This window comes from Cibotium barometz, chromosome 1, assembly GCF_041138505.1.
Source record: "Cibotium barometz isolate CiBa-2024 chromosome 1, ASM4113850v1, whole genome shotgun sequence".
NCBI lineage: Eukaryota > Viridiplantae > Streptophyta > Polypodiopsida > Cyatheales > Cibotiaceae > Cibotium > Cibotium barometz.
Window position 1 is genome coordinate 54,974,243 of NC_141046.1, and position 25,314 is coordinate 54,999,556.

At 45.3% G+C, this 25,314-nt stretch overlaps 1 protein-coding gene across 4 annotated transcripts in view; it reads left to right on the plus strand.

Moving 5' to 3' along the window:
* ERA1 (Prenyltransferase family protein) overlaps positions 1–25,314 on the plus strand; it is a 67,012-nt gene that overhangs the window by 15,642 nt on the left and 26,056 nt on the right. For all 4 annotated transcript variants that reach the window (XR_015266744.1, XR_015266747.1, XM_086803479.1 and 1 more), the window contains exons 4-8: positions 23,084–23,119; positions 23,825–23,907; positions 24,058–24,111; positions 24,978–25,029; positions 25,155–25,219. Coding sequence is in view for 2 of the 4 variants with exons in the window: in XM_086803479.1 (XP_086659605.1) it covers positions 23,084–23,119; positions 23,825–23,907; positions 24,058–24,111; positions 24,978–25,029; positions 25,155–25,219 (290 nt within the window). In the remaining 2 variants the exon portion in view is untranslated. The remainder of the gene's footprint in view (positions 1–23,083; positions 23,120–23,824; positions 23,908–24,057; positions 24,112–24,977; positions 25,030–25,154; positions 25,220–25,314) is intronic.

Genomic DNA, 25,314 nt, shown 5'->3' on the forward strand with positions numbered 1-25,314 from the left:
CGCCTCAGGAGGTTCAGAGCTTCAGGTACAACGGAGATGGTAGGTGAAAGGTTTCCAGGGACAGGTCAGGGGTGACTCAGGTATTTGCCATTCAGTTCCCGCAGTACATAGAGTCTTGGCTCAAAGGATTTCACTCCTGCAGACGGCCTCAGTCCCGGCAGCAGAAGACAAAAGGGGGCAGTGGTTCGGAGGAGAAGGATCATCAGAGGAGTCAAAGGTTGCCAGGTTTATCACCCAGCAACAACAGTTTAGCAGTGGGGAGTGTCACATGCACACCAGCCAGGTGTAGAGTGACATGGCATCATTCTAGCATCATTAGCATCATCAGGATTTTATCAGACATTATTCAGGCATTTATGCAATTTTATAGGCATTTATGAGGCAGCCGACTGGCTTTATTGGTATTTTATGGGAGATATGAGCCTTACAGTACTGGCCGACTGCATTAATGCTGGCCAACCAGCCCTCTCACCCATATATATTCAGGCGCCTCTCCATTTAGCATAGCAAGCTCATCATTCAAGCATCCAGCAGTGTGTTCTCCAACGCATCTCCTCCAGGAAGCATTGGGAGCAGCAGAACCAGCCAACGCATCAGCATATCAGTAACGCATCATCATCAGCATTCATCTTCAGCAAACGCAGCAACATTCAGCTCAGTTCAGCCCATCAGTTCTGCGTTTCATCATCAGGTCAGCATTCAGCATCTGTTCCAAAGCATCCCTTCAGCGTTTCCTTCCCAGGAGACAAGGGAAAGATAGTGGACAGCAGTTCATTCAGTTCATTCAGCATATTCAGCATATAGGCAGCATATTCAGCAGTATAGATCCATTTGGATCTCATTGTAACCGCATTCTTCATATTATATAGCTGCATTGCATTGACACATATCTGTCTATCTCTTGAACATCATTAAGTGCAGTTTAGTTAGACTAAGGTTGTGATTACTACGGTCTTAAGCTCTCACATGTCACAGTGAGTTAGGCCTGCACCCCCTTCACGTTTGTTTGGTTTGTTTGTAGGTTTCGAGTCTTGTACCAGGAGCGTTCTACGAGGAGATCCTATGGGGATTTGACAGTGAAGGTGGGAGACTGCATGTGATTTGGTCTACTCCGACAACCGATTCTTCATCGACATAAAACTTATTGTTTCAATTGTATTCACTCCATGTTATGGAGAAATTTGGCCTTGGGGCCCTTGAACACTTGTACATATAAATACTCCAAGAAATACAAACTGTATTGAGGGGGGGCCGGCCCTTTCCGGCCCCAGTGATGGTGTCAAGTGTTATTTGTCATTCCCAGTTTTAATGTTGCAACTATTGTCCATTGTTTGTGTCAGTTAAGTGATCTAATAATGTGTATTTTATCTTCTGATTTGAAGGCCTCCCGTAGGGAGTGGTTGAGATGCATGGCGAGAAGTGACTGATATCTCTTCCTTGTGCACAAAAGACATCAACCGTTGAGATGCTAGGTCTCCATGCTTCAAACGAGGTGGATTCTTGAACATTAACTCCCCATCCTCTCCTTCTTTGAGATCACCCTTTCGGATGAGATAGGAGAGTGCCAACTCCCTTTTGCCCACTTCACGAGCCATAGACTCAAAGGTCGTATCCACCATAGCATCAGCTTTTCTTGCTTCAATGACACTTTGTACATGGGGATCTTCATGCAAAAATTTCAGCTCTTGCTCCTTTGCTTGCAAAAGCTTCTTCATGTGTTCCAATTCAGCCCTCAATGCATTGGTCATGGAGAGGCTCTTTCCCACAAGATGGCCGTCCCATTAAAGCACACTACCATAAACTCTCTCAAGAGGCTTGTGCCTTCCATGCAATGCATCGGAATGAGAGGCACTTGATTGACCTCTTGAATTTGGTACTTCCACAGGGTTGCCTTGGCTGTCCATTGAGTCAAGTATCTATGTTTGCTTCCGATCTCAAAACACCATGTCTCCTCTTGAGAAAGAGAGACGACCAATGTAACCGCTTCCTACGAGAGGCCTACAAATCGGAAGATAAAATACATATTATTAGATCACTTAACCAATACAAACAATGGACAATACTTGCAACATTAAAACTAGAAATGACAAAGAACACTTGACACCAATACTGGTGCCGAAAACGATCGGCTTCCCCCTCAATACAGTTTGTATTTATATGTACAAGTGTTCAAGGGCCCCAAGGCCAAATTACTCCATAACATGGAGTGAATATAAGTGAAACAATAAGTTTTCTGTTGATGAAGAATCGGTTGTCAGAGTAGACCAAATCACATGTAGTCTCCCACCTTCATTGGGTGAACACCCGTCCCCCACTGGTCTTCCGAGATCGTGCACTAACAGGCACGCCCGTACTAACACCTGGTAGAATGAAGCACCGTGGAGGGAGTGATACCTGGTGCTCCGAAGTAAGCTTTGCTCCCAGTTTCCCTCAAACCCCATTGACCTTCACTGGCTCCTGTGAATATGAGGGCGCAATCAGGGTACTCACGGGGAAAGATCACCATCCCCGTGGCCTTCCATGGTGAAGGAAACCGCTGGTGATTGCCTACATAAGACTTGGAAAAACAACATTTAAATTTAATCTTATCTGAATTTGAATTATAGAAACAAGTACCTGATTTAGATTTCAAATTGGGATCTAAGGAGAGGAGACTGTCCCCTTTAATGCGGTCCTGGTTGGTGCAGACAGCAGTAGTCGGCGGGTATTGATGGCGAGCACGAGCAGTAGTCGGCGGGTATTGATGGCGAGCACAAGAGCAGTAGTAGCCGGGTGTTGATGGCGGGTACAGGGGCAGCAGTCAGTTGGTGATGGCGGGTACAGGAGCAGCAGTCGGCAGGTGGGGTTGGAGGCGATTTTTTTCCCATGCAATTCTTAGTCTAACATAATATTAGGCCTTAATCAATGGTTAATTCTTGGGCACCCACATTGAAAGGTGTCCAGCCATAAATTTAAATTTGTGTGAACACCCAACCTTATAAATATTAAGGTTTATACTACTTTATAGATTTTACATTTGAAAAAGGCCAAAAAGTCAATACTTACCACCTGTTCACACGCCACACTAACTCGTCAGCAGATAGCACACCCACGGTACACTGGGAGCGTCCCCGTCTAGTGTACTGAGACATCATAGCAGGCAAACACACGAAAACAAGTCGTGCGAAAACAAGATTATGCATGCAAACATGAGTGCATGTGCACATGTAATGGATGAAATCTCCCTTTCATGAAACGTGTACAAGAATTTCTTGTCGGGCACAAAACTGGTGTGACAAAAATGTGAAGTCCTGGTCTTTCTATGGAGTGACAATCCCATAGGCAAAACACAAATCCTGGCACGAGCCTTCCTATGGAGTGACAATCCCATAGACAAAGCTCGGCACAAATATCCGTCGTACCATGGAGTGATAGTCCCATGGGTAAGACATAATCCTGGTCATAAACGGGTGGTAGCAAGGACAAAACTGGTTCTTGTCCATGTGACACAAGATGACTGACCCTTTCACATGGGACACTGGCCTGGCCACATGTGAACATGGTACAAATTTGGCCGTTGTATGGAGTGACAGTCCCATACAAGTGGCTCCAGAAATGGAGATGGACCAAATGGTGACAGTTGTATTGGTGGTACTCAAAGAAAAGGCATTGAGATGTTGCCAGCTGAGCAGATGACACCATAGGTATGGGGAAAGACCAGATGCACAAGCTCACCAGATTGGGCTAGTACCTTGAAACGTATGGAGGTACATGATATACTTGGAACACATGGATATACATGGAACATATGGATATGCTTGGAACACTTGCAGTCCGTAGTTGAGGACAAATGCGATATAAGAGAGAGGGAATGTAACTATTTGGCCCTGCTAGCTCTATTTCACATGACGAAACCCATGCCCGGACGCCAGACGGGCTGAAGAAGACATGGGGATAGGGTCCATAAGGTTTAACCAAGTAAAAGCACCAGTTTTGGTCAAAAAGCAAAAAGTCAAACTAGGTTGACCGCAAGCCAGGAGTACCATTGGAAAGAGGAGATTGAGCCGGACCAAAAAGCTGAAAGCCGCTTTTTCAAAAAGCAGCTCTAGGGCCAATAAGTAGGGCCTTGAAGCTAGAAAAGCAAAACAAGAACTTTTGACTAAAGTTGAGTAATATTTTACTATTAAAAAGACCAAAAGCAAAGTAAAAGGGAAAAGCAAAGAAAAAACATCACTTTTTGGCAAAAAGCAAGGCTTCCCCAAGTATAAAAGAAGCATGAGCCTCTCTTGAGCATCAAGTTGAAGAAGAACCTCTTCATCGCGTTGCCATCTTCGTTGAAGTGTGGAGATCATCTTCTCCATCATCATCTACTCGATCATGAACCAAATCATGGATTTTTTCATTGTTGCCCGTTGATTTTGAGTACCCATCAATGTAGTGCCACGTTATCATTTGCCCGTACGGAATTGTACGGACATGTACAGGACTGTACGGACATGTACAGGACTGTACGGACTGAAAATTCAGGAATCCTAAAAATTTCAAAAACCCTACTACTGCTCCAAAAATCCTAAAAATTGCTTTTTGGAGGTTTTTATTGCCCAAAAACCATTAAAACAGGTTTAACATCAATTTTCTTGCCAAAAAGAGCTTCTGCATGGTTTTCTTCATCGACAAGGCTATGGGATGAGTGAGTGATTCTTAGACTTGGACTTAGATCTTGACTTAGATCTTGAAATGGATTTGGATTTGGACTTGACTTGGATTGGAACTAAAATTTGGACTTGGACTAGATTATAGAATCTGAATTTGGACTTGGACTTAGACTTGGATATGGACTTGGATTTGGATTTGGATTTGGATTTGGTACTAGCCCAGTGAGAGATACTTGTGGGTCATCCTCGTGGTGCGCTTGGCATCAGAGATCTCGTGCCTAGCATCGACATCGACTTGGATATCCTACATCGGCATATCTGTTTGTTTTGTATTCAGTGATTGTATTGATCTTGGCCAATGTGCCTGTGGATTGTTCCTGAATAAATTCGTGAAAGGGTTCTCTGCTCAGTGTGGTGTATTGTGCAAGATCCCTATTCCCTTCTCTCTATCCCCTCTCTCTACATCTTTATCTCTTGGAAACGTGGTTGAGTCTGTCACGGCACGCCCCGCTGGGCTTACAACGGCATATGGAGTCATCTTGGTATTCCTGTTGTTGCTCCTACATCTAGAAGCAACGTGGTAGTTGAGAAGTTTACTGGGTCAAACTTCTCTACGTGGCAGCCCAAGGTTTGACTCCTCTTGATCATAGTCACCAAAAACGTTTTGGGGTTTTGAGGTTTCGGGGCAAAACGTTTTGGCCTTCGGTAAGAAATGCCAAGGTTTCGGATTTTTTTCTATATAATTTTGCATTGTTAAAGTCCCAAAAATAGGAACTTTTAACTTTGAGAAACATTTTTTTTTTGAGAAACCAAAAAAATTAGGAGTTTTTGAAACGTTTCGAAATGTTTCTTGCGTTTCGGGGTTTCTCACTCCAGAAACACGTTTTCATGTGACCATGCTCTTGATGCGGGAAGGAGTATGGCACAATCGTCAAGGGAATAGAGAAGAAACCCACAATAGATTCTTAGAAAATCTTAATTTGGGAAGACAAGAATGACGAAGCAATAGCCTTGATTGGTTTAAGACTTGTTGACAACCTTGTCCACCATGTGGACTTGGACAAAACAGCTCAAGAGATTTGGAGAATTTGGAGAACTTATTCGGCAACAAGATCAACAACTCCAAGGTATTCCTTAAGCGAAAGTTCTTTTCTTTGAGGATGAATGAAAACGAAAGATTAGGTGAACATTTGAAGAACTTGGGCTCCCTCATTCAACAACTTGCTGCCATCAAAGCACTAATGGATGAAGATGATATGAAAGCTGCCCTGCTTACCCCCATAGAAGGGGTTTCAAAGTAAAAAGATATTATGCTAGTACTACGAACATCTTGAGAGTGGGATTATGAAGATTTGATAGCAATTCTTATTGATGAATACCGCAATCGTAAAGAGCAAGGTGAAGCAGCACTTGAGCTAGAGAGGGCCTTCCTCTCCAAGATGAAAGACAAGCAAGAAAGAAGAACCGTTTTAAAAAGATGGCCAAAGAGCAATCAGAAGATCATGCGAATCGGGTGCTAGGACTAGAAAGTGAATGTAACATGCGGAAGCTTCGTGGTCGAATCGGTAACTTCAATGCTCAGTATTCACCAATCTTTCATGACGAATATAACGCACAAAACTGAAGTAGATGTGCAGTAGAGAGAGAGAGAGAGAGAGAGAGAGAGAGAGAGAGAGGGGGGGAAGAGGACACAATATTGGGTCCCAAATACCCTCTGTAGGGCCCTCACCACGAATGGTGTATGTAAATCTGAAAATAAAGACAGAATCTTGACCTGCACTTTTCACCTTGATTGAAGCTTTTCCCTTGGCTGTCCTGGCCCTTGGAAGGCAGCAATCCTTTGTAAATTATGAGATGATGGACTGAATATAGGGCTTGGGTATTTATACCCCTTCATGAATCCAGTCGGCCAGCTTACTGAAGTTGGCTGGTAGAAATTCCTCATGACTTGAACAAAATAGCATTAAATGCTAGTTACTCCAGCCGCTTTCACACCTATGCAATGCTGGCTACCAAGCACACCTGCTGGACTGCTGGACTGTCCATGTGCTGGCTGTGTGGGCTGCCCCACACCTGGCTGACAGGCTGTCCAGGGGCTGGGGCCCTGTCGGCTGCCTGTCTAGAAGCCCTAGGGCTGGCTGACAGCCCTTCCAGCCCAAGCCAAGGCTGGTGGGCACAGCCTGGGGCCCTCTTCGCCCCTTGGGGTCGGATACCTTCCCCATGCCCAATGCAAGAGCTCTAAGCTCTGATCTAGGGTAGCCCTATGGGCTGGCCCCTTCTCTACATGCAAACCTACATGCCTACCAAGGTCTGGCATCCAGTTGCAAACTAGATAGAACATCTGACATCATTCCAGAGGGAGACTTGCAGCACAGACTGGCACTGCTTCATGTGCAGGGCAATGCACACTTGACCTTGGACGCATAGGGTGGAACCTTGATTGACTCGTCCCGGACCGGGCACACATGGGACCAGTTTCCACTCCAGGTCCTGCACCTTGTTTAGATATGTCTACATGGCATCCAAGCGCGGGATGCACGTGACAATGAAGAAGAAGCTGAAGCATCTACAACAACATCAGAGAAGGCCCTCACTGTCACTACGAATCTTTCTCTTAAGGAGGAAGATTCTGATTGGGCTCTGTAGTTCCCTTTTTTGAGTCTTGGGTTCTCTGTCTTGAATAGTCTCTCGAAATTTGAGTTATAATATATTTTTTGGATCCTTTTGGATTTTGTAACGGCTTGTTTTCTATAAAAGGCTCCTCTCCACTATTCTCCTTTTTGGCCCTTGCTTTAGGCATGCGAAAAAGGGGGGGAAGGGGGAATGCCAATGTAGGCTGTCTTTTTACCCTCGGCAAGACTTGACCTCTGAGTCCTTTGCACTAAGCCATGCTTTATGAACCTTTGAGCCATGCAGCATGCTTTTAGCCTCTGGCGCCATGCTCATGAGCCATTGAGAGAGTTGTGGGGTCCATATCTGGTCTTTGCTTGTGTTGCAGTATGTGACTATTGAAGGTTATGCATGCGACTCCACCATCACTCCGAAGGGGGGTTTATTGGGTATTTTGGAGTTAGTCTTGAGTCTAGTTAAGTGTCTGTTCACACCACTAAAGCTTGTAGGTGTGAACACCCTCTTATTTCAGAGTTAGTAGGTGTGAACACCATCTTATTTAGGGTCAAAAGATCACCCTCTTATTTCGGAGTTAGTAGGTGTGAACACCCTCTTATTTAGGGTCAAAAGATAAGGCTCTGGTTGCTATAAAAGCACTGTACATGGTGGAAGTATTATTATAATACAATCATTGTGTTGCTATGCAATCTCTTGCTTGAGTTCTACATCTCTCTCTCTTTCTCTCTCTCACCATCATCACCATGTGTTGCTCCACCTCCATGTCTGTTTGTGATCTTGACACAATGGAGACCAATAGTGTTTGAATGCTTTTTAAAGGCATCCTCCTTGGCCCTCCTCTTGTGTAATATATGGGCATTTGGATGTGGCTGTAGTTTTGTGAGAAAAAGCTTTATTCGCCTATAAATAAGCTTCAAATGCTTTGCCTATGACTCTTCACCAACAACAGGTTGTGGATAGCTTGTGGTCGGTGTGCTTTTTAAGCTGATAGTTGACTAACAGTGATACTATGGAATCAATGGCTAGTAATGACTTGGAGTTAATGAAGCTACTTGGACGGCTTCGGCCCTATCCTCCAACCGTTGCTTTACAGGAGGCGCTTTTTTGCAAGAGGACGATCGAGAAAGTGTGGTCGAGAACCGCACAGGGTTGGACATGATTGAGCCCGAAGTCGAGGAACTAGTCCACAGAAAGATGAACATGGTGTTGTCTCTTTGTGCCCGAAGGTTCTTGCTATGTGGGATTCGGATAAGAATCCACACGCTATCGCATGGGTCCAAGAGTGGTTGAATAAAGCCAATTTCAGAGAACCGGAATTATGACGGAGTGTTTAAGCAGGTCATATATCGAATTGCTTAGAAAACTCTTAAACACCAAAAAAACCCTATTTAATGAATTTAAATTCACAAGGTCTTTTTATTGCCAAATTGTATGAGTGAATATAATTTTGTTTTGCAAAATATTTGTTAAAGTTTAATGCTGCATGCTCAATGCCTTCTACATCGTGAAGTGAATATTCATGATAATGGGGTAGGGGTGCTATACTTTGTTTGGTATTGCTTGCTCGCATATTGTGGCTTGTTATGGTTTGCCCATATGCCATGATTTTCACGAAGAGGGGTGATGCGGGGACATACTAGAGATCGAACCCTCTAAAGGGGTCGAGAGATGTTAGGGACGATCACCTAATACACAGGCATAAACAAGATTAGAGAAACCAAATAAAAGGGGTGTAGGCAAGCTCACCACCCAACTCTAGGTTTGCGTCGGCAAACCTCTCCTGAGCCGGGGGCTAAGGTTCCACTCCCACGAGTCCATGCCAGTCAGCCTTGGCATCCCATACCACCAGTGCTTGCCCACAAGGGCCCTCGGCAAGACTGCCTGTGATCTGCCATGTCCATGGTAGGAGTAAGTCTCTTGGTCCAGGTCTAGACCACAATGAATCAATAATAACCCAAGACTCATTTATATAGTGCTGCTATAAATAACAATCCAGTCATAAATAGCCAATGACCTTGGATTTATTAAATCTGAACCTTAGCCACCTGAATCAACTTGCTTTTCCTAATCCCAGGGCTCCCCTAACCCTATTGGATTAGTCCCTAACCCCAAGGGTTAGTGCTAGGTACATAACAAGAGTGATACCAAGACCATTGTATCCGTTGTATGACCTTGGTAGCTTAAGGGTGGTGGACTATATGGAGGCATAGACCCAGAAGCTTGAGGGTTGTGGATGGCTTATGGGTGGCTAGCGTCAGCCACTCCAAGTCGATGTCGAGGCTGAGTCTGTCTCTACCCCGGATCCTAGCTAGGCCTCTCTCGTGAGCCTCAGGGGGAAGCTGTCTGAATGCAAGCCGATCTCCACGGGATCTGGCAGGTCCCATGCTCGACGCTCCCTAGGATACATGAGGTCGGGCCCCTAGCATGTGACCATTGGGTAAACGAATTAGGGGCTACCGAAGACGCTCCTTTGAGGCTACTGGACTGCTGAAGGGCCGACGTGAGGTGATCCCAAGATCGGAGTAGGCTGGCGGCACATCTGTCCTCAAAAGGTGGGCTAAAGCCGTGGGCCCGCATCTCTGGGAAGATCCATCTGGTGCTCTGTGATCAAGGCCCCCCAAGCTCGGAGTACGGGCTGAAATCCTAGCCAAGAGGAAGTTCTTACAAGGCACACCTCCTGGGAGAAGTGCTCTAACAATCAATTTGCCCAGCAGGGCACGACTCTGTCCTCAAAAGCTGGGCGTCGTGGCTGAATGATCACTCTCTAGGCCACCTTGGCCGGGCAGGCCTCCCATCACTGCCGGCCCACAAAAAGTTGCGGATCAACTACTATACCCTCTCTCGCGCATCCACCACCTGTGAGGATAATGGGCTACCCATGAGGAGGGATTTGAAAAATTCTGTGGCAATGGCTCTCACATGGGGGAGAGGGGGGGTGCTCCATCCTAGCCTCGCAACCTGCAAATACCATCTCTCCGTCTGTGAGGGCTTGCAATCTCAAAGAAATTCCTAGTGACTATCTCCAGCCTGGGTCCAGAAGGAAGCTCTGGCATGGTATCTGTACTCCACCCTCCTCTCTTCTATGGATTTGATCTTTGTATGGGCGGTAGTAAGTTGACTCTCAATCCACGGGCTATCGGGGGAACTCTCCTGGAGACGTTGGAGATAAGCAAGACCCCTCTGAATGCTCCTCTCGTGCTCACGGAATCCCGCCAATCTGCTCCGTGTTGCCTCCTGCAAAAAACTGCTAATCTCGCCGAGGCCCGCATCGAAGGTGCGAGCGGGCAGAACCTGAGATAAAATCTAGTCTCTCCCATATCTGCTCTATCCTACTACAGATCTCAGAGTCCTATATGAGGCTGTCCGGAATCCTAGTGCTGGAGTGCGTGTCTTGCCTCCAGGGGTCCTCCAAGGATAGAATGGCTGCAGCATGATCAGAAAAGGTAGTGCTCGCCAAGATACCAATCATGCCCCCGCGACCGGAAGCCCACTCACCCACGTAGAATCTATCAAGTCGAGAAAGGATTTTTTTCAATTTTCTAGGCAAAAAGGGATTTTTGGCAAACCCCTAAATATTGCTGAACCTGCCCTGAAATGGCTGTTTTTTTTTTGGAATAAAAATCTGGATAAAAATTACCTGCAAGCCAGGACAGTAACTGGATGGTACAGACGTGGACAGTACGGAAGGGGCGCATGCGTCAGTCGGCCAGTACACGGACGTGGAGAAGAGCAGGTACAGGCGTGCAAGGGGCACCGCGAGCTGGTCGGCGAAGGTACAGGCCGGTGTGATTACCCGTAAATAGGCGAAAACAGCAGCAGCAGGTAACGAAGACGCCGCAGTGACGACGTGGGAATCTGAGCCAGCTTGATGTCTGGGTGGCGCTCGCCGGGAACGAAGACGGCGCAGTGACAGAGCTGGCCGCAGTGAAGCCGCCAGCGTGGGAGGCGCAAACGGACTAGCGACGCCGGCGTTGGATGCCTGAAGTGGCGTGGCCGCCAACGGACTCCACTGGTCAGGAGGCGCTGAGGGGTGGTCCTGCCTGCACTAGTGCCGCCGGCTTTGGGCGGCTGTGGTGGCCAAGCCTGGTGGAGCAGAGCCGGACAGAACTAGCTGTCAGACGGAAACTGCCGACAAACGGACTGGTTCCGTCGACAGAATTTCGTAGGCGACGGACGGACTACGTTGACGGAATTTTGCAGGCGACGGACATAATGTTTGCTGTCGACGGAAATCTAGATGCAGTTGTCCCAGCTCTGATACCAATTGTTGGTGTTGGACTCACACACTCACACACACACAAACCTGCAAGTTAGGGTTAGGTGCAGGATGGAGAAGCTCACATAGAAATGTGAGAGAGAGAGAGAGAGAGAGAGAGAGAGAGAGAGAGAGAGAGAGAGAGAGAGAGAGAGAGAGAGAGAGAGAGAGAGAGAGAGAGAGTATTAACGTCTACGAGAGGCCAAAGTCGGCCTATGAGAGAGAGAGAGAGAGCCAAAAGTGTGTGACAATGCTAGAGAGAGAGAGAGACTTGAGAGAGAGAGAGAGAGAGAGAGAGAGAGAGAGAGAGAGAGAGAGAGAGAGAGAGAGAGAGAGAGAGAGAGAGAGAGAGAACGAGCGTCTTGTGTGCTGTCTTTGCCAGCGACCTGCGTGTCTTGTATATACGCACGCGTGTGTGTGCATGCATGCGCTGCGCTGATAGGATGTCGCCTGTTCCTACTGTGGTCGGTGTGGAGGGATTCGGCCGTTCCTGTTACTGCTGCAGATTGGGAAGTTGCCTGGAATTGCTAAGCGCCATTGACTGTGCTTGCTGGTTGTTCTCTGTACGTGCTGTTCGTCGTTCTTTTCCTGCTGTTGTCGCTTATTCCTGCTAGTTCTCATCTTCCTCTTCTGCAGCTGATCTCTTCCTGTCTGCTGCCTCTGCTTCTGCATAGCCTCTAGGCTTGTCTTCGTGTGTGTGCAGGTGCTGAATTAGGGTTTTCAGGTGCTAAATTAGGGTTTGAGAGAACGGGTTTTCTTTGCTTTTGTACATGGATTTGGATGACCGGGCTGCTGCTGTTGGTGGCCTGGTTGCCAATAGCCTTAACATGGATCTTATTGAGGAGATGATCGAGAAGGATGTGGGTTATGCTTCAGATGCCTCGGAGCAACAAAAACGTCGAAGGCTTGATGTTGATGCAAGCTACACTCCGGTGAATGTTGGAGAGAATGTAGAGGAAAGTTCTCAGGTACCTTCTCTGGAGTTTGCACGTTTGCTGCAGATCACTGGTGAGCTTCTGCAAGAATATGTGAAGGCAAATAGCGTGCAAATGGGTGCAGTAGATAATGGTGATGTGGCTGATGTATGCATGGAGACCCCTTTGTTGCTACAACAGCTAGCAGATTTTCATGATCGTGCTGCTATCTTCTTCTTTACTGGGCGTATTCCGTTGTTGCCTCGTCTTAGAGCATGGTTGGGCCGCTTGGTGTCGCCTGAGGCACTTGAGGAGATTTATGATGGTCCGAGAGGCTTTTATGAAATACTTTTTCGCACTTCGGAAGCCCGTAGGGCAGTCTTGGAGCAGGTGTCACTCTTTTTGGATGGGCAGTTGGTTCATGTGGTTCCGTGGAAGCCTATGGCAGAGTACCAAGATATGTTGCGTCAAGCTTGCCCAATTTGGGTTGAAGTGAAACAATTCCCACCAATGTTTTGGCGTGTTTTACCAGGTCTCATGCGAGGTATCGGTGATGTCTTGGTGGTGCCTCGAATGACATCTAGAAACCGAAATTGTCTATGCATGTTGTGGGATATTGGGAGACCTAGGCTGACACATTTGCGTGTCAATATGGTTGGGCTGCAACCTTTAATGTATGAATTGAGGTGGGATACATTTGCTGGCCACTGTTTCAAATGTGGTGAGATGGGCCACTTTGTCTCCGAATGTCCTAAGAAAGAACAAGTTGTTGCTACCAAGGATATTGTTGATGGGCAGTTGCCCGTGGAAGATGGGCATGACGCTCCTTTACATGATGCCCAGCACATGGATGTACATGTGGATGTTCAGAATGAGGTTGAGCAGCCATGGGTGGAAGTACGTGGTAAAAAGACACGATTTGTTGCCCTGCGGGGGGATTTCTCAGATGCTGTTTGGCGGGGGCCTTTGCGTACTCATCAGGGGCCCTTACATACATATGCTCGTCGCCCTTTGGGTTCAGGTGCCCAGCAACAGACCAGGATTGAGAGGCCGGGAGGCCAACTTTCTCAGGGTACAGGGGCTCTTGGGGTGGATAGAGTAGAACGCTATCCTATTAGAAGTCGCCAACAAAAGAAGCACAACAACAATTGCCTCTTGTGTTTGTTTCGAAGGGTGAGGTCATCTCGCCATGGGATGGTCATTACCCTTCGGCACGTGCTCGGGAACTCCAAGGGCAGTCTGAGATCACAAATACCATGTCTAAAAATGCAATGCTTCAAAAGGTTCGTGATTTGGCAGATTGTCCTGGGCCTAGTACACGGCCTTGTTGATTCCTTTTCTGGGAAGGCTTATGAAAATTGTACAATGGAATGTAAAGGGTATTTCTTCGCGCCAAAAGCAGTTCAGGCTTTGGCGTACAACTTTTTGTCATGGTTGGGATGTTTTGTGTGCAATTGAACATAAGCAGCATAAGTCGGCTGGCAAAGCCTATGTATGTAAGGGGTTTCGTGTTTTCTACAGCGGACATCCTGCTTCGCAGTGAGGTGTTATGTTTGCTGTTCGTTCGCAGTTTCAGCCTTCTCTTGTGATTCAAGATGTTCATGGAAGATTTCTAGTGATACAGATTGTTTGGGATGATACAGATTGTTTGGGATGATACAGATTGTTTGGGATGATACGCCTTTATGGTTGTTAGGGGTGTATGCTCCAAATAATGCTCGTGCACGCCGTTTGTTGTGGAATGACTTGTGTGCTCTTTCAATCTCTCATCCTGGCTTTGTGATGGGAGACTTTAATATGTGTGTCTCCAGGGAGCAAGCCACGTCGCCTCATTCTGTAATGGATGGCCCGGAGAGAATGGCGTGGGAAGCTTTTGCAGCAAGGTCGCTAAAACAAGACATGTGGTCTTGGTTGCATCCAAATGAAAGGGGTTACACTTATGCCTCACAACAGTTTCGGGGCACTTATGCTAGATTGGATAGGATGTATATTTTACATCAAGATCTCTTCTTGCCAGAGGTTCTTACTATGATGGTTGATCAGCAACAGGTTTTGTCGGATCATTGGCCGCTTGTGTTTGAAATGGTCTATCGTCTTGTGGATGCATATAAAGGCTTGTTGGGACGCTTGCCTTTGTGCTTAAATCACACTTTTTTGGAGCATGAAATTTTTGATGTTTATATGCGTCAGTTGATACGGCATTTCTCCACAAGAGTGTCCATGGCTGATTATCATGCTTGGCCAGTGTTCCTTACCAACACTCGGAAATTAGCGCGGCATTATGGTCTTGCTAATGTCTCTATACAAAAATAGCATGTGGCTCTTCTTGAGTCGCTTTTAAAGGGCTTGCAGGCGTTCATGTTTACTGACTCTATGGATGCTGAAGTTGTGGATGCCATAGAATGGCTGAAAAAGGAGCTATCTAGGGTGTAGGAAGCACAATATGTTCGCTTTAAATTACTTGCACGTCTTGATGCTTTGCGGGATGCTAACTGTCAATCTCATCGCTTCTATGATAAGTTGCATCAAAAACATATGCGTGAGAATATTGTTAGGCTGATGGATGCCCAAGGCAACCTTGTTACTCAACCTTCTGAGGTTATTCAGCATTGCATCAGGTTTTATGAAGATTTGCTTGCCCCTCGAGAGGATGTCTCGCCGGCTGTCCTGGCTGCAAGGGAGTCATTGTTTGCTGAAGTACGATATCAAGTTGACCCTGATGTGGCGGTTCAGCTTGATGCTCCCCTTACTCAAGGGGAAGTGGAAGCTGTTCTCTCCAAACTTCCCATGGGAAAGAGCCTTGGTTGGGATGGTTTGACAAATGAGTTTTTCCGAAAATATGCTGATCAGCTTGCAGAGCCTTTGACGCTTATTTGTCAAAGGGTTTGGGATGAGGGATATATGCCTGCCGATTGGAAGTTGGGCATACTTCGTTTGTTGTCCAAAGTCCCTTCGCCTACTTCTTTGGCTCAATGGCGCCCGATCTAACTTATGGGTATTATGTATAAAATCTTTACAAAGATTTTTGCCAATCGCTTGCAGAAGGTGCTTCCTACTCTTATTCATCCATATCAATATGGATTTGTGTATGGCAGGAATATTTTGCATAATATTCTTAATGTTCAAATTGGAGTGGATTATGCCAAGGCAAAGAAGCAAGAGATTGTGATGGTGCAGCTGGATCTTGAAAAAGCTTTTGATCATGTCAGCTGGTCTTTCCTTTCTCAGTTAATGACAGCCATGGGCTTTGGTCCCAAAATGGCTAATTTGGTGCATTTACTTGGCACTGGCTCTATCACGCGGATTATGCTCAATGGAGGACTTTCGGATGGTATTTCTCTCACCCGTTCTCTCCGAGAGGGCTGTCCTCTTAGCCCTCTTTTCTTTGCCATTGCCACTCATCCTATGTTATCTCGCCTAGATGCTATGGCATCGCATGGTGAAGTGGTTGGTTTGCTTCTCCCTCATGGCAAGCAATTGGTTGCTCAAGCCCTTGCGGATGACACTTTTATGTTTCTCAGGGCTGAAAAAGCCAATATAGATCGAGCGATGGAAGCTTGGAATAATTTTGCATTGGCTTCTGGGTTGAAAATAAATTCAACAAAATCAGCCCTCATTGTATGTACGGAATTTGATCTTGAGGCATTAGGGTGGCAAGGCCGTGTGGTGCATACAGGAGACATTGTTCGTCATCTTGGGTATCCGGTGGGTGTGGATGTGGACCCCCAAGCGCTTCTTGCTTGGATTTCTGCTCGGATCTCGGATTATTGGAAAGCTCAAGGGTGGCCTATGCACGTGAGGGTTAAGGTAGCTCAGGTTATTATGCTTAGCATGATTTCCTATTTTTTGCCTTTGCTACCTTGGACGCACAAATCTCTTCTCTATTTGGTTGCTCCCATTCGGTTTATGCTGTGGAAGAGGCAAGGAAATATTATGGGTCAAACATGGATAGCTTGGAATCACATTACGACGCCCAAAAGAATGGGTGGGGTTGCTTTACAGGATGTCCGCTTGCATATGGTGGCGCGTAGGTGGGCGCTTTTTCAGGATATGTGTTTGCAGGAGCAGCCTTGGGTATTCATGGCTCGTGACTTGATTGAGTTGGAGGGATTGTCACATGGACGGACACGTGTGCAGGCTTCATGGTGGGACATTGTGAATGCGGCTCATCCTGTCCGTATTCGCTCATCTCACATTTTATCGCATATTCTCCTTTCTTGGCATGAAGTTCTACTATTGGCTCGGTGGGATCCTGGTCATGAAAGACTACTTTTGAACTCTTTGCAGTTCGAAACATTTGTGGAGTCGCGTGTCATTGTTTGGCCAGACAGAGATGCTTCACGCATACGACTCAACCGCATGGTCAGGTTAGGCTTGGTTAGAATCCGAGATGCTGTGATACTTGGTCGTGATGACAGGTCATATTCGTTTCGTCGTATTCGGCAGCACTTTAGGGTTCCTCTAACATTTCAGCCACTATGGGTTGACATCATGCATGCAGTTGAGCCTTTTACTCCATTGCCTCGGCCATTTGCAGATCAGCCTTGGCTTGATTGGGCACTATGTAAATTTGGTGACTTGATATCACTTTCAGCTAACCAGGTCTATCATAAGCTCGTATCAGAGAAAGATTGGGTTTCAGCCAAGGCCAATAAGGTGTGGGGATTGCACAAGTCTAAATCATGGTGGTAGAAAACACTTATGCGTGGTTGGCAGTCTAAACTCCCTTACCAAGGTAAGGTTTTCATTTGGAGGATGTTGGTGGGAGGGTTACCTACACGGGATCAGCTCAGCCGTCGTAAAATTACATTGGCCTCTTGCTTCTTCTGCACGACATGCACTGAAACAGTTATGCATCTGTTCATGAGTTGTCTAGTGGCCCGTCAGATTTGGTCTTTTGTCTCTCGCGTTTGGGAGGCAGTAGAGAGGTCTACTGTTTCGGCTCATCAGTGGATATTTGGGATTTGTCCTCAAGTCATTACTTCGGACAGTCACCTTGTGATATTCCATTTCCTTAGATGGACAAGACTTTGGCATATTTGGACTACACGGAATGGGTTCATCTTTGATTCCTTGTCTGGAATACGTGGGCACATTCTACGTATCCGCGGTTTGCTGCTTTGGCAGTTTTCTTCTCTTCTCTCAGCTCAGCTACTGGATGCAGATGTTATTTCGTTATGGTCTACGGCGGCTCGGCTGGCTCATCTTTGATGCTTTTATCTGGGATGCTTATTTGGCTAGGAGGCTTTCTTATTAGTGTACAGGTTTGCATGGTCATGATCCTTTAGAGGATCTTTTGTGGGGGTTTTTTTTGGGGCCATAGGTTCTGTGTGAGCCATGTGGCTGATGTACATTTTTACATATAATATAAAACACCATTTCACGAAAAAAAAAGGAGCCAAAAGTGTGGTAGCCACAAAAATGCAAGTCAACCCTTGTATGTGTGTCACATCCATATAATATAGAAGTACAAAATATTATATGTAGAGTGTCCTTTCACACATGATATCCAAGGGGAAAAACCACATGGGAAAAAGTGCCCTTGGTTAAGCCCTGTTCACCCATAGCACTACCATAAGTGAGCATATGCCTACATTTCAGGGATACATTACCTGGAGAGTTGCCACATGAGCGTCCCGAGGATCATCGTATTGATGTGATACCTAGGAGTAAGTCCCCGAATAGACCTCCTTACAGGGTGAGTGCAAGTCAACAAGAAGAGATTATGGCGCAGGTTAATGACTTGCTCGAGAAACGGTTGATACGTCCTTGTTCATCTCCTTATTGCTCACCTGTGTTGCTGGTGCAAAAGAAAGACGGGACGTACATGATGTGTGTGGATTATCGTGCCCTTAACAAGGTGACGATAAAGAACAGGTTTCCGATACCACGTATCGATGATATTTTGGATAGGTTGGAGGGTGCAGCATGTTTTAGTTGCATCAATCTTAAGAGTGGATATCATCAGATATGGGTGGTCTCTCAGGATATTCACAAAACTGCTTTTCGTACGCAGTTTGGGCTTTATGAGTTCTTGGTGGTCCCGTTTGGACTTACTAATGCTCCTGCCACATTTAATCGTATGATGGATCGTATCTTCAAAGCACACAGAAAGTTCACAGGTACTTTCTTTGATGACATCATTGTGTTCTCTAAAGAAGAAGAGCAGCATAAGGAGCATTTGGCCATAGTGTTTGAAGAGCTTCGTCGCCATAAGCTCTACATTAATGGCAAGAAGAGTGATTTTTTCTTGGCTGAAATTCATTACCTTGGTCATATTGTATCCAAGGACGGGGTACGTATGGATCCCGCCAAGTTGCAGGCTATAAAAGATTGGCCAGAATCCAAGAATGTACATGAGATCAGGAGCTTTTTGGGATTATGCTCATATTATTGCCGGTTTATTAAGCTCTTCGCTAAGATTGCTTTGCCTTTGCATGATTTAACAAAGAAGAAAGCTACTTTTCACTGGGGTGACAAGCAAAGGAATGCCTTTCTTAAGTTAAAGGAAGCAATCATGACTGGACTGGTGTTGATCATTTTAGATTTGCATAAACCTTTCTCGGTGGAATGTGATGCATGTGGGAGTTGTATTGGTGCAGTGTTGAACCAGAAAGGCCATGCAGTGGCATATGAGAGCCGTCGGTTGCAACATGCCGAACTCTACTTGCAGGTTTATGAGAAAGAGTTATTGGCAGTGATTCATGCTCTCACGATGTGGAAGCATTATCTTTTGGGAGCTGAATTTACCGTTAAGATTGATCATCAGAGTCTACGCTATTTTCTTACACAGACTAAGCTATCTGAGAAACATATGAGATGGGCAAACTTCCTATCTATGTTTCATATTGTGTATACTCACCATGCATTCTTTTATGCTAATTCAATAGAGTGCTCTTCTTCTCTACTCTCCTATGTTGTTGCTTTCTTGCTGCACTATCCCGAAGGCCTCAAGTAAGTGCTATTACAGTAGCCTATCATCAGGACTTATCAGATGTGCGAAATTCTTATTATACAGAGATGATTTTCAGCATATATGGGCTGGTTTTCAGCAGGGTATAGCAGCCCCGAATTACTCCATACGTGATAGGTATTTAATGTTTCATAGTCGCTTATGTGTACACAAGGATTTGAGGCAAAAAGTGATGGATGAATGCCATGCACCGCCTTATGTAGGGCATAGAGGAATCCTTGCCACTACACAGGCTTTGGAGAGTTAACTTTTTTTGGCCAGGAATGTGTAAAGACATAGATGACTATGTGCACCAATGCATGGTTTGCCAGAAAGTTAAGTTTGATAGGCATAAGACTCCGGGGTTGCTTCAACCATTGCTGATTCTGAATCAGCCTTGGGAGAGTATTGCCATGGATTTTATCACAGGTCTTCCTAAAACGCAGCAAGGGAATGATGCCATCTGGACTATTGTGGATAGGTTCAGTAAGCAGGCACATTTTATTCCGGTACGGAAGACCATAAAGTCAGAGCATATGGCAAAGATATTTATGGCACAGGTTTTCAAACATCATGGTATGCCAAAGACGATTGTGGGGGATGGTGATCCTCGCACCACAAGTCTCTTTTGGCAAGCATTGTTTGATAACATGGGAACGAAGCTGAATTTCTCTTCTGCATATCATATAGAGACAGATGGGCAGAGTGAGATTGCAAATTCAGCAGTGCTTGATCTTTTGAAATGCTATGTGGCTGATCGCAAATCAGATTGGGAGAAGTATTTGTCACTGGTAGAGTTTGCTTACAACAATACAGTGCATACTTCTACGGGAAAGGCGCCCTTTGAGATTGTTTATGGCAAGATTATTTTGCTACCTATCCTTTGCATGAAGGATGAAATATTTGCAGCAGATGAGTATGTAAGGGATTTGCATAGGTCCGGGTATCCCACGGGTTGTCCAGGCGTCCCCGGTGCCCGTGGACATTCACAGGCAAAATACAACAATGTCCAGGCATCAAAAATAAGTCATCCATGCATGTGCAACTCACATACATATGCTGGTGCACAAACATAGTGGATGAAATCTCCCAACTTACATCTTGTACATCCAACTAGCCCGTTCACAGGCGCCGTCCACACAGGACCAAAAAGTACTCACCGAGGTAACCACCCTTCCATGAGTCCAGAGTCACTCACCAGGGTTACCACCCTTCCATGAGTTCATAAATCATGCCAGGAACTCACACCAGGATACCAATCCTTCCATGGAGCCCTTCCACATGTATTCAATCATGACATCATTTCTTCAGACGTCTGCCAGAGCAGTGGTGACATTCCCCCCAGCTTCTAATCAGTTGCCCGCAACTGAAAAGCTTCCAAATAGGCCGCAAGAAGATCTGGATAGTCTTTAAAATATGCCTCGTCCATCCACTTCGCATCAAGTGCTAGATAGTTCTTGAACTTCACAAGGTACTTACGGACAAGCATGCCTCTAGCAGTTTTCCGCTCCTTGTAAAAAACAATATGCTCACGTTGCAATACCTCTTCCAGCTCATCAACCTTGGGTTGATCTTCCATAACCGGCTCCACCGGCTCAGGACCAACATATCTCTTCAAGAGACTGACATGGAAAGCATTATGAATCCGCCAATGATATGGCAACACCAGCCTGTAAGCTACCTCATTGGTCTTTTCCAAAATCTGAAATAGTTCATAGTACCTGCAAGATAGCTTTGGATAGTTACCATCTTTCCCAGACTGCTTGCGAAGGCAAGCCTTTTGGAATTTCAATAAAACCCAATCTCCAACCTTCAAATCCAATTGCTTTCTATGCTTATCTGCAGCTTTCTTATGCTTATCCTGGGATCTCTGTATGGCTCACTCTCCCAGATCTTCGCAGCTTTGCATTCATGGCTTCCATAGCCTTCTTTACACTAGGTGTTCTCATAGCTGGGATCCCAAGCTCCTCATCAAGGCTCATATCTGAGCCACTAGACTCTCCATCAACATGAGAATGCCCTGCAGAAATGTCAGGTATACCAAGGGGCTCAACCACTTTCTCTTTTCCTTTACGTGATGTACTAATCACATTTGCAGGACTGGTATATGACGCAGCCTGCCACTCCATGGTCTATCAACAGACACACTAGATGAGGACTCTCCTAGTCCACTCAAAAACTGTGATTGCTGTTCCTTATGTGTTTTGCAGGTGGTAAGTGTGCACACTTAACCCAATTTATTCATTATTTCATGTTACTAAGGTTTATTGGGTGCAGGGTTCACATTCACTTGAAGTGTGGGCGGACACACTTATAATTTTATAAGTGGGTGGACTATTTTTAATGAACCAAGGCCAAATATGAGAGATGGGCACCTGGGCACTCCCAAAAAGCTCCACGAGTTGCTATTCTGGGTGTGGGAGGGCCAAATTGGGCAAGCCCTGACTTGTAGAGCACTCAATTGGAAATCGTGGGCTGTTAGGAGCTGTGTGGACAGGAAAAACAGTAAGTTTACTCATATGCATGAGCTACAGGTGGAATACATGCGAAGTACAAGGGTCCCAGGGCTGGCTGGCTGCTATTTCACTCTCTACAAGGCAGGTCGACTACATCTATAGGGGCTGCAGGCTGATCGATTTGGCTCCAGGAGCTTGTGCATGGCTGTTGGGACTGTTTTTGGGCTTCTCTGTTGAGAATAGGGCTTGGACGGAGTGAGTAGAGCCTCTACAGGAGCTGGCCGACTGTTATAAGGTCCATTATTGTCTATTTTTACAGGTTTGCAGGAGGTTTCTCACGACGAAACTTGAGCAAACATGTCCCTAAACAAGTACTAGGCCTGGGGATGTGATCTGGTGGAACCTGTGAGTGGCCAGTGAGCCAAAACCATGGCTGGTTACTGTTTTGCAGGTTTGGGACAGCGCTTTGTTAGAGGGTTGGTGATCGCTCTATCAAAGTACATGAGTGGTTGGTGATCACTCTACCTTGGTTGGTGATCGAGGGTATTCTACAGGAGTGGTTGGTGATCGCTCAACCTTGGTTGGTGACCGAGGGTGCAACCAACAAGAGTGGTTGGTGACCGCTCGTCCTTGGTTGGTGATTGAGGAGTTGCAGGTAATGTGTTTACCTATGTTTCCACAGTTGGATAAATCTGGTGTCGGCTGGATGAGTGTGTACTCTCCGGGCACCCGCATCTTGTACATATAAATACTTCTGTTGGTAATAAAGATACCTAGGGGGGGGGGGGTGGGGCTGGCCCAACTTCAGCCCCTAGTGCTGTGTCATGTGCAAGTTGGTTTATGTTTGCAGGATGTATATGCTCATATAATGTTTCACAATGATGGTAATCGTGTATATGCCAGGAATGGTTGATGTATGTATGTTGTTTTGGTAGTGAATGGGTTCCGTATACACGTGCCCGTGTGTGACATATGTTTGCTACCTGGTGTCAATGCTATGGTAGAGAGTTACATGAGATTTGGCAACATGACAACTTTGTGGAAAACTGTTAATTTGATGTCTTTGAATGGAGGTGCAGAATCCTGAATGTTTGTTTGCCATAGCCTCCGCTGAATTCTTATGTTTCTGCAGGCCCAATATCGACAGCTTAAATGCTTGGGGTGGTAGTTTTGATGTATGAAATATTATCAAACTTGTAGAATATATCACTTTAATTTTTAATTTTTTTAATTTTTTGTGTCAGGATCCTCAAGGTGGCTATGGCGGAGGTCCTGGCCAGGTAAGGTATTTGCTCCTATTTCTTTACTGATTTCTGCCAAGCTCTGACTGCTCATGGGTCTGCCCAATTTTTCTCAGAAATAGTCAGAAGACATGTTTCAACTTTCAATTTTGTTTTTGTTTTTTTTCATTTTGAGGTTTTGGGGTTTTGTTTTAAAATGTTTCGTCACTGTGCAAAAAAACCCACAAGGCTTTCTGAAATTAAAATTTTCACAATTTATAAATATTTGTAAAGCTGAGAAACCACTATAAAATGGTCTAATGATAAAAAAAAGCACAATTTATAATAGGACGGCAAAAACTTAAGTTAAATGGCGTAGGGCTACATCTTATACTTCAGGCTTATTAGTTAGACAATAGAAGCTTTGATGAAGAGTGAGGGGAGAGTTATGAAGAAGAGGTGATTACAGCTATGGATGCATTTGGGCTGCAAATGAGCACTCATGGGCTGCAAATGGGCAGAAACACAAAGTGGGCGGTGTTTTTAGGCATAACTGACTGCACATGGGCAGAAATGAAACAGGTGGGGGTCAAAATTGGCTGAAATTGGAGCTGTTTTTGGGACCATATCGGGGCAACAATAATCTGATTTAACAAAAATTGGTGAAAAGGCCCCCAATCAAGAGGTTTTGCAAACGTTTTGGCATCCAAACGTTTCAGGAGTTTTGTTTTGACAAAATGCATTTTCTTGTGACTATGTCCTCAGATGCCACATCTAGCAACTACGTATGCAGCAATATTTACCTTGGTCACCATTGGTGGAAGTAAAGCGCTGGCTTCAATAAACAGGTATGGAAAGTTGAATCTAGACTCCTTTATACCTTGAGTTAGTTTATATACTAAGTGCTCTGGTAGAAAACTTTTCTGGGGTGTCTTGTATAATGCTTTTTGACGCAAATGCCCATGCGGACTGATATCTAAAAGTTAACAGAACTACAGGGAAGGGACACTGCATTTTCTACTCCAAATGAAAGACTCTTCAGGAGGTTTTAGGTGAGTCCTGGTTTGCTTACCCCTTTTGATAAATCCTCCTCCTGCATAATGTACTGTCAGTTGGAAGCTGGGACATGTTTCTTTACTTTGGGTGTTTGTATGTTTTGTCCGTTCCTTAATGTTTGCAAGCATGACAAGACATCCTTTCTTTGCTTTAATGTGACTATACGTGTTCTCCATCCGCGAATGTCTGCTTGCGATTGTGAAACATAAATGCCTCACCTTGATAGGCTGATTGCCAGGTGCAATCCTGTACAAAAGGTGCCAGGTGCAACCCTGTACAAAAAGCAAACCTCTTTCTGGGCTCTTGATGAGTCCAGAATCTACAGTGTCTCTCCAAGTAGAGGTCTCCTTGACTTGTGCATCCATCTTCTCAAGTACTTTGGTTTTTACCATCACATCCTCTCATGGATTACGTCTGCACCTTTGCATTCTCCTTCTGCATGGAATCTAGTAATGATGTTGGTTTTTTCCCTTGTCCACTTGCATATATGGCTTGCATCTGCTCAGTGCTGTGTTTCTTTCAGCTGCTGGATCTGAATCCATGCCAACCAAACAGATGCTGGAATCGATATTGTCCATATTGATAAAAATATCTAATATCCGAGATACAGTCTCGAAAGTGATGAGAGCTGGATGAGGAAAGGTCTTCATGTCCAGTTTGGAGGGCTGTTTTAGTATATGTCTCTTGCATATATTTTCGTAGTTTCACTATGCCTTGTTCTTTAGCTATGCAGTCTCCTTTTCTAGTATTTTGGACGATGGAGAGGCCTGGATAGCTTGGTGTGTCTTTCTTTTTTGTTTTGGAAAAGATGTTGAGAGACCCTTTTTTATATAGATCCCTTCTAAGTTGTGTGTGTATGCAGGATGCATAGGAATGGCGAGATCGATGTGAGGGGTTGCTACACTGCTATTGCGGTTGGTTGTTCTTTGTGTTAGTTCATGCCGAACTGCAAGAAGAAATTAGTTATGGCTTATTTTTTAAGATAATCTGTAGAGAGCTTTTAAAGTATAACTTATAACTTAAAGTTCGTATTCCTCAGGTAGCTCACATTCTTGACTTGTTGCTACCACCTGTGATTGCTGGGGTTGCTGAATATATATCCAGGTAAAAGGGTTGTCAAGGTCAGCAACTAGGCCAAATTTTAAAAAATAGTTAACTATTTTTGCAGTCTCTTGGTAGTTTCTGACAAGTGTATCCCA